Source organism: Ostrea edulis, chromosome 5 (assembly GCF_947568905.1).
Source record: "Ostrea edulis chromosome 5, xbOstEdul1.1, whole genome shotgun sequence".
Lineage (NCBI taxonomy): Eukaryota > Metazoa > Mollusca > Bivalvia > Ostreida > Ostreidae > Ostrea > Ostrea edulis.
This window is the reverse complement of record NC_079168.1, coordinates 10777231-10789604: the sequence shown is the minus strand read 5'-3', so window position 1 is coordinate 10789604 and position 12374 is coordinate 10777231. Positions and strand designations below refer to the sequence as shown.

General features: G+C 35.6%; 1 protein-coding gene across 1 annotated transcript; it reads right to left on the bottom strand.

Moving 5' to 3' along the window:
- Positions 1-2070: 2070 nt before the first annotated feature.
- Positions 2071-12374, bottom strand: LOC125651914 (potassium voltage-gated channel subfamily B member 1-like). Its single transcript, XM_048880765.1, has 2 exons — positions 11931-12374; positions 2071-3054 (listed from the first exon to the last, which is right to left on the bottom strand). The coding sequence occupies exons 1-2, from the start codon at positions 12372-12374 to the stop codon at positions 2071-2073; spliced, it is 1428 nt and encodes a 475-aa protein (XP_048736722.1).

The following is a 12374-nucleotide window of genomic DNA, read 5'->3' as shown; positions in this document are numbered from 1 at the left end:
TGTTAATCGCAAGATTTCTGGTAGGTGGATCTACTGAAAAACCTAAACATTGACAATCTGCGCGAAAATGTAGTTACTCGAGCCACTCTGACAAAGAACGAAAAATGATATGGTTGCAGAAAAAAATTACACTCTGCTGTTCGTTTTTTAACTTGATATTAAATCTAAACGTTTTTAATATCGACGAAATAGCTTTCTCCTCCATACTTGTCCATTGAAGTAAATACTACCTTATATGGCATATGCAAATAACTTGACAATCGGAAGTTGAAACTTCAGTACATCAAACATGGCGCACAAATATGAATCGAGAAATTGGAATATATCGAAATTGTTGTAGACGGTAGAATATACAAATCGTAAGTTGCAGGTTGTAAATTTATATATTGACTAAGAAACATAGAATATCATTTTATTTACGTAAAGAAAGTCAGCAAATGTTTAGAATGATCAAAAATGTTGCGGGAGTGAATCGCTCCCACATTTGCACCATTACAGAGATCCTAAGGAGTTGTACCCCCCCCCCCCCAACAAAAAGTTGGAGAGGGCTACATTTTTGCAGCTACAGATGTGGGCAGACGAGGGTGAGATCATTTCGCGTGGTAATAAAATGCTGTTGATTAAGATCTTTTTCTAGTTTTGTTTATTCCAGAAAATGAAAATTTCAAACACTCAAGATATATTGCAACAACACTCAAGATGGAAAATGTATTGGTTAAACGCTGTTGCATTTCAATTATCAACAAACAAATTCGAGGAGGAAAGGAAATACATGCACAAAACAATTATTCCACATTGGTGTAAATGCTACAGTCCCGTCCACTGATTCTCTGTGTAAATGCTACAGTCCCGTCCACTGATTCTCTGTGTAAATGCTACAGTCCCGTCCACTGATTCTCTGTGTAAATGCTACAGTCCCGTCCACTGATTCTCTGTGTAAATGCTACAGTCCCGTCCACTGATTCTCTGTCAGCTCAAATTTCGTGGAAACGTCTTGAAAATCTCAGTGGAGTTTGCAAGGCTGTAATTCTGCGATCGTTGTCGTTTGGCAGAAATTTATATAGAAAATGTCAAATTCTCTAAGATGAAAATTCACAAACTTTTTGTGCTTCTAATTATAATAGCAATTGCTAGAGCATCTTACAACATACCATGTTATGAAGGAGTGCTCCACTGTGCAGAGCGCTTGCCTCTTCTAGATCTTCATGCAAGATTTCATTAAGAAATGTAATTAAATCTTGCACACCAAGCATTTCAAAATTTCCCGCACTTTAACCTTCATCTTCTATATTTAACCCTCATCTTTTATATTTAACCTTGAGTCCGATAGGAACTAAGATTTACATGCAAAGTATCATACCTCAAAGATTCACAAACCATTGATAAGAAATATAGCCATAACCTTGTCAGGTGACCTTGACCTTTCGCCTTTAATCTTCAAAGCCAATTGTGAACAAAGGCTTTAAACAAAATAGCATTTCTCAAATTCTGATAAAAGTAGAATGAGAAATAGCTAAATTAAGTTATATGGACCTTCCCTCTCCATGACATTTGATTTTAATAGGAACTAAGACATGTATGCAAAGTATCATGTCTGAAAGTCTACGGATTTTCCTTCAAGTGATTTTAACCCTTCATCCGTCATCTTGAAGACAAAAGGGATGAATATTTTTATAGTTTATACAAAGCATCTCATTCTAGCAAATCTGACGAAATTTAAAGGGAAATTGAAGCTTAAATCTATCACATAGAAATTTTCTTGATTTCACTTTTAGTTACCTTGGATTAAACAATGGGGACAAATTCCGTTCAGTCTTATAACAAAGTAAAATATCTGCAAGTTTTACAAGATTAGGATTAAAAATGTCAAACGATTTGGGAAATTCCTTCGCAGTGCTCATAACCTTCCATTTGTAACCCTGAAGAAAAAGGCCCGATGGTCTTTATACACGATATCAATCGAACAAATTTCATCAGATGTGGCTTAAATCTTGTAAACAAGGCTAATCGCACAAAAAACATACGAACGGACAATTGACAGTCCTGTATAGTTGTGAAGAGGAAATGCAGTTACTCTGAAGTGAATGTTACCTCGGTATTGGCGGATGTATTCGTCTTGAATTCACGTTTTTTCGTCAGAGTTGGAATTTTTACCGAATCTAGTTCTGCAAACTGGTATAGAAATAAAAAGGTATTCACAAAAATGGGTATTACAAGGGACAGCATGATAACGCCGGAAACAGCGCAGATGCAACCTAGAACTTTTCCCGGAATTGACTTAGGAATCATATCACCGTATCCGACGGTAGTCATGGTGATTAATGCCCACCACCACGAATCTGGAATGCTCCGGAAATCCTCTGATAGTTCAAAGAAAAAAATGAGATTGGAAAAAATTATGAGGCCAATGAAAATGTACATAAAAATAACACAGAGGTCTTTTAAGCCGGCCTTCATAGAATAGTTCAGTACCTTAAAGGCGGTCACGTGTCGCATGACTCTGACGATTCTGAGAACACGGAACATCTGTATGTACAACAATAAAGACCACGCGTTCCCATTGTATTGTATGTATAGATAGTGGACAATGAACCGGCTATAGCTGGCCAAAAGGAGCAGAATTTCAGCAATATTCATTATACCAAACAAGTACGAGAGAAGTCCAGGACAGGTCAGCAAGCGCAGCACCTTGTCAGCCGTAAAGAAAACAGTAGTGATAATCTCGATGTAGAAAAACGCGTTCGTTCCTTGGTCGATCGTCTGTTGTAAGGATGGAATTTTCTTGTGTACTGGTTCTGGAAAAACATCCGTTAGAAAAAATTTCCTATCACTTGCACTACGTTCAATTGTACTTTCGTTTAGATTAAAATTCAATCTTTTCATCCATGTAATGCTTTCGTACACAAGTTTGCAGTAGTCAGGGGCTGGGGGTGTTTGGATGGGAGTGACCACTGTCTCAACTGATGGTTCTTGAACCCTGAATTGGGGTAATGTGCTGATAGCGACTCCGAAGATTGACAAAAATATCATGCACGTGGAAAGGAAGAAGTACATCTGAAAATGAAAGGACTGAAATACTGACAATTTTCCTTGCTGGTTAACATCATCCTATATAATACATTTACCGATACTCGATGCATTTTATGTGTGATAAGAACACAGGATGTGTTAAGATACTAGTTATCAATTGACAGCTTAACGACAGACAGACATCAAGTAATCCAATTTCATTGTGCTTTTGCTCTTTAATGGAGAACTGTAAACACAATCAAATCTCATACCCAGATTTTATTAATAAACATATTTGTAGTTTTGCCAGGAATTATTCATGTATATATGCTATTCTACAATGGTATAGGGTACATAAATGTATAATTCTTAAAGAAGCAGGTACAGTTTCTACAGTCATCTGGCCCAGAAAATTGATGATTTCAATAGGAGTCCCAAAATATGCCATTCAAATAAAGAATATATAAGCACACCCAAACTACATTTAATTTGATCCAGAATTGCTTCTTGCTGTAATGACAATAGCGTGAAGTTGGCATAAAATTGCCAAAAATGCCAAAATCAATGGAAAAATTCATAAATTCAGGGTGTTTTCCTTTCGGAAAACATGCAGCCCATGCGTCGAGCAAATTCATATTCAAATACATTTTTTATCGTCTGTTAATAAACATTATATATTAATTTCATTTTGCTCGACAGATGGGCACACCTTTTCCTAGACAATAATCTGGATGAAATTTAACAGTTATTTAGCTCTTTTTGAAAAAAGGCGGGAGAAAGTCTTATTCATGACGTAATAATGCTATCAAATAAGCAATAACTTTGATTTAAGTTGAGATAGTATACTTGGCATATAGTTAACTTACTTAAAACACAGATCAAGCTTAATTCAAGACACATTCAAAACAGAAAAAATTTTGGGGCCTTTTTATATCCTCACAATGAATTAAAGACTAAACTTTTCGATATCATAGAAAGTTGCTTCTTCAATGGAAATGGAAAAAAGGAAATATTTATATCTAGTGATCAGTCATTCAAAAAATCACTTTGTGAAACATCACTCTGATTCTACGCACAAGTACTCTGAAGTTAATATTAAAAAGATGCTGGAGTTCCTTATTGACAATATCTTCCTAGTCGTTTGTGATTAGGTATTTCAACAGCTTGCTGGAATTCCAATGTACACGAATTGTGCTCCTTTAATAGCTGACCTGGGTTTTTTTTTATTCTTACGAGGCAGACTTTATTCAAAAGCTTCTACGCGAGAAGAAGAAAAATCTAATGCCATGGTTTATCTATTAACAATTCATGTGATGATTTGATATATCCCAGCGAACTCGAAATAAAAGACAACGCAGTTTTCCACATCTGCTTCATACTTAGATATTTTATTGAACATAAATGTTAACGGCAAACTAAGAACTCAACGTTATAACAGAGGATGACTTCAGATTCTCCATCATCAACTTCCCATCTTTATGTAGCAATGCTTCAGTATCACCTGCATATTGTACGAAATATTTTTCCGAATTTTTCAGTTTTACATTTTCCATATTATTTTTGAGATATTACATTATACAGGGTTAGCTTTGATTTTATATTTTAGCGGGTCCACGAGCCATTTATTAGGTACATGTGCTGATAACCTTACATGTATTTCTATGAGAGAAAACTTCCAACTTCCAAGATAGTAAGTCAAACTTGACATTTTATATCTAAGTTGTTTTAGAAGAGAATTTACGTGAACAATTGTTGTTAGTTGAATGTTTACAAAAGTGTTTACTTACGAAAATTCATTTTGGTCACATGTTTAGAATGCACGATTGTTATATGATGACTCTATCGTTACGTTTGCAAAGTATATAATAATATACTTCATATTAACCTTTGTAGTACCGAAGACCAAAAAATTAATGGATAATGCTTTAAAGTTTGTCTCTGAACTTTCTGTGTACTCTGCAATTTTCAAGTATTGATTATGTCTCTCAACTGATTCTATAAGCAAGGACTTGTTCTGCGTATGATCCGTTTTTAAATCGAGGCAGGCTACTGACAAACAAGTTGATGGTGCAGGGGTTTCAACAGTCTCGCATAAAGTCAGCATTGCGCAAATTCTATGCTCGTTATAACTATCTAGTTTGCCAATACAACCTGTCGTTGGGTCAAATACTGTCTTCACTTTATACCAATTATTAGGCCGTTCTTTATACATTCATTTTGACTATGGATTACTCCGTTTACCTGATCGAAATATAGAACTCACGGAGGATGTGACCGGTCGACAGGAGATGCTTACTCTTCATAGACACCTGGTCCAGGGGTCCGTGTTTGCCCATCTCTTAATTTTGTATTCCATATAAAAGTTATAAAATTGATCGCTGTTCGATATCTTCACCTTTTATACCGTTTTGGTTTTATAGAAACTATTCTCAAAGCAATCCTAGTCAATAAGAAAAAAGTGCTTAGGAGACAGCTATTGTCTACGACCAACTGCTATACATATTTTTTTTAACTAATGACATCTTCTAATACAAAAACACTAAAGAATTTACGCACATGTGTGTTTATAGAAAATTGCGTTGTCATACTAGTCTGTCCTCCTTAACGATCTGCCCATATCCAATTGTACATTGTGCATTTCTTGTGTCTATTTTCACCCATTATCTTTTATATACATGTACCTCTATTGTAATCCACATGATGAAATTATGGCATTCAGTAAATTGAAAGGTGACTGAATAACATATCTATCATTCCGTCACCTTTCCAGACCTTTCAGTCGACTGAATGGCAGTTTCATCCTGTGAATTACTCGAACAATGATTTTTGTAAAATATGTTTTGTTCACAATCACATCTCCATGTGGTCATATCCATGTGGTCTAAGCAAATAATGATAATAAACATGAAACTAAAATACACAGGGACGTAAAATTTCGCGTCTCGACTGAGAGACCCCGCAAGATTCCCTTCAATGACAAAAAGTGGTGTTTTATTCTTGCGTGAGCAGGTATCCTTTCCAAAACTATACCGCTTTCATTTCGATGGCGCTATCTTACACAGGGGCTCAGTTTATCGTTCTCAAAGTCGATGGTACACTTGCGTATGAATGTCAGATCTATCAACATGAAACCAGGATTTGTCCGTGAAAAAAGATCAGATCAATCCCTATTTCTATGCCCCCGAGATCGAAGATCTGGGGGCATATTGTTTTTGTCCTGTCTGTCATTCTGTCTGAAACTTTAACCTTGCTAACAACTTTGAACAGTAAGTGATAGAGCTTTGATATTTCACATGAGTATTCCTTATGACAAGACCTTTCCGTAGGTATCAACATTTTTTACCCTTGACATTAGAGTTTGATCTACTTTTTGAAAACTTTAACCTTGCTAATAACTTTTGAACAGTAAGTGATAGAGCTTTGATATTTCACACGAGTATTCCTGTGACAAGACCTTTCCGTTGGTACTAAGCCTTTTGACCTACTTTTTAAAAAAAAAAAATTGACATTGGTCATAATTTCTAAATGGTAAATATTAGAGCTTTCATATTGTACATGAGCATTTCTTGTGACAAGATCTTTTTACTGGTACCAAGATATTTGTCCTTGTGACTTTGGCCATCTTCGGAATTGGCCATTATCGGGGGCATTTGTGTTTCACAAACACATATTGTTTAAGTTAAGATGTCTCATGCACTATGTTAGTGGAGCTACTCGATGATGCTGTGGTAAAACAGTGCTGATGGTGGGACATACGAGGGCTGTACGATATGCAATGTCTATCTGAGCTTGTGAAGCAATTTTTGAAGTCGGAGAAGGTTGCCGTCTTGCCACACCCGCCATACTCTCCAGATCTAGCCCCATGAGACTTTTTCCTTTTTCCAAAATTTAAAAAGTTCTTATCTGGTCATCGTAACAAGTCCCGACAAGCCCTTGCCTCAGCCACCAGTCAGTGCCTCAGAGGTCTACCTAAATCAGCGTACCGTGACGCATTTCAGAAATGGATTCAGATATTGAAATTATGTTTTTCAAACCGCAGATAATACTTTGAAGGGATGTAATGTTCATTTAACTATTTGAGTCGATTGCTTTTGAGATATCGTACATTACATATCAAACGGCCCACGTATATGGAAGAATATTGGCTACAGAATTTAAACTGTGCTCGTTTTGAATTGATCTCGAGATGCTCAGGAATGGCTCTAACGATCAAAGCAGATGCTTTTATTGAAAATCTATTCCTTCACATTTTCATCCTTCGTTTTTGTATTTTTTCGCTTCATTTATTGACATTATTGCGCAAGCTTTCTGGCCCAGTTTATACAGTCGAACACGCGGGTGTCCGGTTGATGCGACGTTTGTTATCAGTTGAACATCAGTGTTTTTGGTTTTGCCTACCCACGCAGACCCTCGTTTACGCAATATCTTTGGTATTTAGTACGTATTTTGTTAATTAAAATAAGTACGACGTTGCACGCTTGTAGCGAACGCATCATGTCTTCCTTATACAGTAAAACATAGTTAAAGCGAACCCGGTTATAATGAATTCACGCTTACAGCAAAGTGATTTTCAATCCCTGTAATCGTAAATCACATTAAGAACGTGTTTACTATATTCCAAATTAGTTATTAATAAGCTAATATTGATTTTTCGGGGTAGTGAAAGGAGGGTGAGAATAGCAATTTCTAAGGTGAGCATGTTAACGTCCGGGGTGGGTGCGGTCTTTCGCAGTAACGTCTCCATAAAGTATACATACATTATTGGCGTGCATCCAAAAACGTGCGATAGGATTCTCTGGAAAGTTTATGTTTTGTGTTTTTCCGATTAAGCAAGGATAATTTTTTCTTCAAATGCAAAATATCCGATATATATTATTTTCTCTCCAGGTGTCGCTTGGAATCTGAGTGGTGGTAAATCGTCAAGTGTGGATTACAGAGTGTCTGACCAAAAAAAAACTAAATTCACATAGTTTTCACTAAGACCCCACCCCTTTTTAAACTAAATATGATGAATATTGAAACTAATCTATTAACAAGTAAAAACATACGAATAAAATTAACACTCTGTATACCTTTTCTACTATTTATTCACAAATGAAAGTGTACATTAAAACCATTAGATGTTCTTTAAAATATAATATTATGATGTTTTAACAGTCGCTTGTCGTTTTTCTTTCTCTACTAAAGTGTAATCGATGTAGGATGACAGAAACTTACGGGAAATTTTATCCCCATCCCTCTAACTATTTGAATTCAGATTTTTATCTAACATGATATTTTGATCTCGCCCCTAAGACACTCATATTGCTTCGATAAATTTTATAAATAAACTCTATATATCAAAACTCAGTAGGCAATGTCTTATTTCCATTAAGTATATTGTATCTTTTTTCATTGTTTTCACGATATAAGTTTATTCGGATTCAGGTGAGTAGGTGTAAGGTTTATAATATCCGAGGATACACCTGGTCATTTAATAACATTATCGGTGTTACACTGTAGTCATGATTACTGCACCTAGCATCGTAATTAACACTATATTGAATTGTTATCTTTGTAAGCGATCAAAACTTGTTGTTATGTAATTTTGTTCAGAGTAACGTAGAAAACATATACGTCTCAATGACAAAAAAGCAAATAAGGGAACGACTTCTGCTTCTGACTATTGTCCAATCACAAATTCTCATGTATCGAAAATATCAACCACCTGCGATTTATTTTTTTAAAATCACCTATATTGAAAAGCGTGTACATGTACGTGATCTTAAACAATTTAGCGTAGATAGGTGTATGTAATTGATTTTTTAACGTTAAACATCAGTCAGTCTAACTTGTTTCTGTAAAATACCTGTAAACATTTAGTAAATTCTTTTCAATCAGCTTGTTGCAGACTGCATCTACATCAAAGGCTTTAAAGTATCTACGGCGAACAGTATGCGCATCATGGTCAATTTGACGTATGGTTTTTTACGTTTATACTCTGACTGTGTGTGGGGGGGGGGGGGGGGTCATTTTAACAGATCTTAGGCAAGAATTGTTTTGTGAGGGCTTGTTTTCAGAAAAGATGAAGAAAAAAACCGTGATCAATCACATGAATAATTCCTATATAGAATACAAAATTAAGGGTAGGGCGAACATCGATCCCTCGACATACCAGAGGTGGGTCGGGTACCTAGGAAGAGTAAGCATCCCCTGTTGACCAGTCGCACCTGCCACGAGTTATATACATATTTCTTGATCAGGTAAACGAAGCAATCCGTAGTCAAATTCAGTCTGTAAATAACGATCTAACAATGGTATGAAACACGCCAAGCAGTATTTGATACAATGAGAGGTTGCATCGGTAAACCAAATCGTTATAACGACCATAGAATTTGCGAAATGCTTACTTTAAACGAGACTTTTGAAACCCATGTAAGATCAACTTATTTATCAGTAGCTGTCTCAATTAAAAACTTGACCATACGCAGAACATGTTCTTGCGTATCGAATCAGTTGAAAGACAAATCACCATATGCAGGTGATAATAGAATATTGCTACTTAAATATGGAAATATAGAGAAGCTGAATTCATCCATTTGTCATAAAATTTAGTTGTTAGTTAGTCGTCAACATTTATCTTTAATAAAATATCCAAGTACGAAGCAGATGTGGAAGAGTGAGAGGTCTTTTATTTCGATTTCACTGGGATATATCGAATCGACATATGAATGAAAATGATTACCATTAATAGATCCACCTGTAAGACGCCCTCGGTATATCTAAATGTCGAGTTGAAGGACACGGCAAGGTATTTTTCCTTCTCATCTAGAAGGTTTTAAATAATTTTTGCCTCTTAAGATAATAAAAACAGGTCAGCTAACCAATGGACACAATTCGTGTCCATGGGAATTCCAAAAGACTACTGAAAGACCAAACCCCAAGGTCATGAAACACATCTAAATTTAAGTCATAATCTGAATATTGCCATGAATGATTAAGAATTCAATCATTCCAAAATAAAACTGTTATCCAAAATTATTTCATCAAATTTCTAGTGTTTGTATATTAGGAGTTTCAGTTCAAAAGTAATGAATATCTTACAGGTGATTGACATTTGTGAAATCTATTTCTTACGTGACGGCAGCCAGAAACTGATTTGTTGGTCACCAGAAAAAATATTATCACATGGCAGCTTCCGTACCTACTTCAAAAGGTTACATGACTTATTCCAATGATTGATATCACTTACACAAATAGAATAGGTGACATCGCTTATTCGAATAGGTAATATCATCTAATAAATTCTTCCGCGGGGATCCAGAATCAGAATAGGTCCTCAGTACCCCTTGCTTGTCGTAGGAGGCAACTAAATGGGGCGGTCCTTCGGATGAGACCGCAAAAACCCAGGTCCCGGGTCACAGCAGGTGTGGCACGATAAAGATATCTCCCTGCTCTAAGTCAACAAGCGCCGAGGATAGGCCTAAAGTTTGCAGCCCTTCACCGGCAGTGGCGACGTCTCCATATGAGTGACAGAAATGAATGGTATCTCCTTCACGACTATATATATATATATATATATAACTTAAAAAGAAATATGGCAGCCGCGGAAGCAAAGAATGACGTTATAAAATCATTCACAGAACGAATCTTCGCTGTTGCTTGAATAATGATGATGTTGATTTCATTACTATTTTACGAATTTACTTAATTTGATTGGAAAAGATTATTTCGACTTGTTGAACTCAGGTTACAACATATAGTTGTGTGAGCACTTGTAATTTCAAATATATATTGAATAGAAAATATCACCAAATGGAATAAATGATGTCATCTATTTTAAAAAGAGTGCAATCACCTAGATTAGCTTACTGAATCACCTTTTAGAAAAGGTAATATCATCAAATCAAACGCTAAATATGTGATATCACATATTCGAATGTTTGATATCGCTTATTCGAATAGATTATATCACTTATTCGAACATCACTTTAAAATATCTACATTTCCATGTTTTTGCCTCCGATATCTTTACAAATTCTAATCATAGTCATTTCCTCATGAATACGCTGCAGTTGTGAAGAATGCGTGCTTGAATCTTGAATAATACAGTACGTTTCTAATGTCGGGGAAATCTGACAAAAATGAAATTAGAATGTGAATAACAGAAATAAACTTCATTTTTGAACATAGATGCGGGTATGAACTGCAACGCTTCACACCTGCCTATTTTTCATGAAGTGCTAACGAGCTTCATGACGTATGCAGCGATAAAGCGTTCATACCCTCATTTATTAAAAAATGAAATTCATCTCTTCCATGACTGTATATACCATAACTGCCGCTCATGAATTCTTCATAAAGAAAATAGTGCGAATTCGAATTGTTTTTAAAACATAAAGAAATCAAAATGTTAATATGATAATACTACGGAATTCTTGATATCAATTACTTGGATTTTTTATATCAAGAATTCAGAAGAGATGAGAAATAAAAATGTTCATGAAACGTGTCATTGAAACTTTTAAAAATCATGATAGTCAAATTAGAAAAAAACCATAGGGTTAAATGGAATTTGGAATGACGGGCTCAGATAACTCAGCATTAACAAGGATTCCATCAAAGAATTTTGTCGTTATGAATTTTGGATTACTGGTATATGAATGTGACCGATTTCCATCTGATTTTTCAGCGTTTAATGGGCCATGAAATACATGTACTTAGTTTAGAATAACGGAAAAAATGTTTATGAGTGATATAAAAAGAACGGGATCGTGAAATATCTATATAACCGTCTCGGCCCGATTGTGCAAATTATTCTGTTTCTACATTGGCTCTATGCTCACATAATTTGAATAAGCACTGAAAAAACTCAACACAATCATTTACCAAAAGAGTTAATCATTTATCATACTTATAATGGTTTAAATTCTATATATTACCTTTGTTGCAAGACAATCGTCTTGGTAATTCAAGATATTCCAAAGTTTCTTAAAAACTTTGGCGATGGCAGTCTTTGGGGACGATGAATATTTCTCCGGCATACATCTTCTGGAATTTTTGTAGTCCTTTAGCAGGGCCTTCTCCCGAAAATACGACAACAACCGGGTCAAACAGCATCGCTCCATCGTCATATGAGGAACCTCCCAATGATCCAGCTCTTCCTTAAACTGCTCCGGACACACAGAGATCGGCATGTGGAGACATCCGGTCAAGTGGAAATCTAAAATGGCCTCAAAGGCTAATTTTGGTCGATTTATAGTTATTCTCCGGCCCGTGTTCTCCAGCATCAACTCTTTTAATTTTTCACAATGTCCTTTTGAAACTTCCTCGACGGATAAACAATATTTCTGTCCTCCAATATAGATGAATAAGTCGTTTGCCAT

Coding starts and splice junctions, on each gene's coding strand:
- LOC125651914 (XM_048880765.1), bottom strand. CDS start 12,374: ATGGCAAACGACTTATTCATCTATATTGGAGGACAGAAATATTGTTTA. Junction 3,055..11,930: donor ACGATTGTCTTGCAACAAAG/GTAATATATAGA, acceptor TTTCATTTTCAG/ATGTACTTCTTCCTTTCCAC.